The sequence below is a fragment of the Alligator sinensis genome, unplaced genomic scaffold (assembly GCF_000455745.1).
Source record: "Alligator sinensis unplaced genomic scaffold, ASM45574v1 scaffold932_1, whole genome shotgun sequence".
In the NCBI taxonomy this organism is placed as follows: domain Eukaryota; kingdom Metazoa; phylum Chordata; order Crocodylia; family Alligatoridae; genus Alligator; species Alligator sinensis.
Window position 1 is genome coordinate 95,889 of NW_005842938.1, and position 499 is coordinate 96,387.

Genomic DNA, 499 nt, shown 5'->3' on the forward strand with positions numbered 1-499 from the left:
CGATGTGCCGGCCGCAGCCGTTCCAGGCGCCAGGCTCCCACGACCGTTGAGGCGCTTGCGGTGCGCAACTGCGCATGCGCAATGCGGCACGTAGACCCTCCCAGCTCCAACCCCACCGTTAGTGCATGCGCAATGCAGTCTACACAACCTTCCACCCACCCCTGCCGTTAGCTCATGCACATCCCTCCCTACCCGCCCCCCTTCGCCTTCAGCACATGCGCATCACCCCACTCACTGTATCGTTGGAAGCACGCCGCTGTGGCACATGCGCACTGCGCAGCCTCCCATTCCTCCGCGTCGCAGGGGAGGAAACGCCATTCTATCTGCGCGTGATCTGTCAAATCGCCTGTGCCGTGTAGTCGCTCCTTAGTGCGCATGCGCCTAACGTCAAAAGAGCGCGACTATCGTCGCGGCGGGACGCATGCGTGGTGGTAGCGTCCGGCGGCCCGTGGCGGGCGGCGGGTGAGGCCATGGCGCTGGCGCTGGGCGAGGGGGGGCC

At 66.1% G+C, this 499-nt stretch overlaps 2 protein-coding genes across 2 annotated transcripts in view; one reads left to right on the forward strand and one right to left on the reverse strand.

Moving 5' to 3' along the window:
* Positions 1 to 377, reverse strand: part of SPRTN (SprT-like N-terminal domain) — an 8,312-nt gene extending 7,935 nt beyond the window's left edge. Inside the window, exon 1 of the mRNA XM_006036268.3 lies at positions 270 to 377. Coding sequence (XP_006036330.1) covers positions 270 to 377 — 108 coding nt within the window. The remainder of the gene's footprint in view (positions 1 to 269) is intronic.
* EXOC8 (exocyst complex component 8) overlaps positions 376 to 499 on the forward strand; it is a 4,078-nt gene continuing 3,954 nt past the window's right edge. The window contains exon 1 of the mRNA XM_006036269.1: positions 376 to 423. Coding sequence (XP_006036331.1) covers positions 376 to 423 — 48 coding nt within the window. The remainder of the gene's footprint in view (positions 424 to 499) is intronic.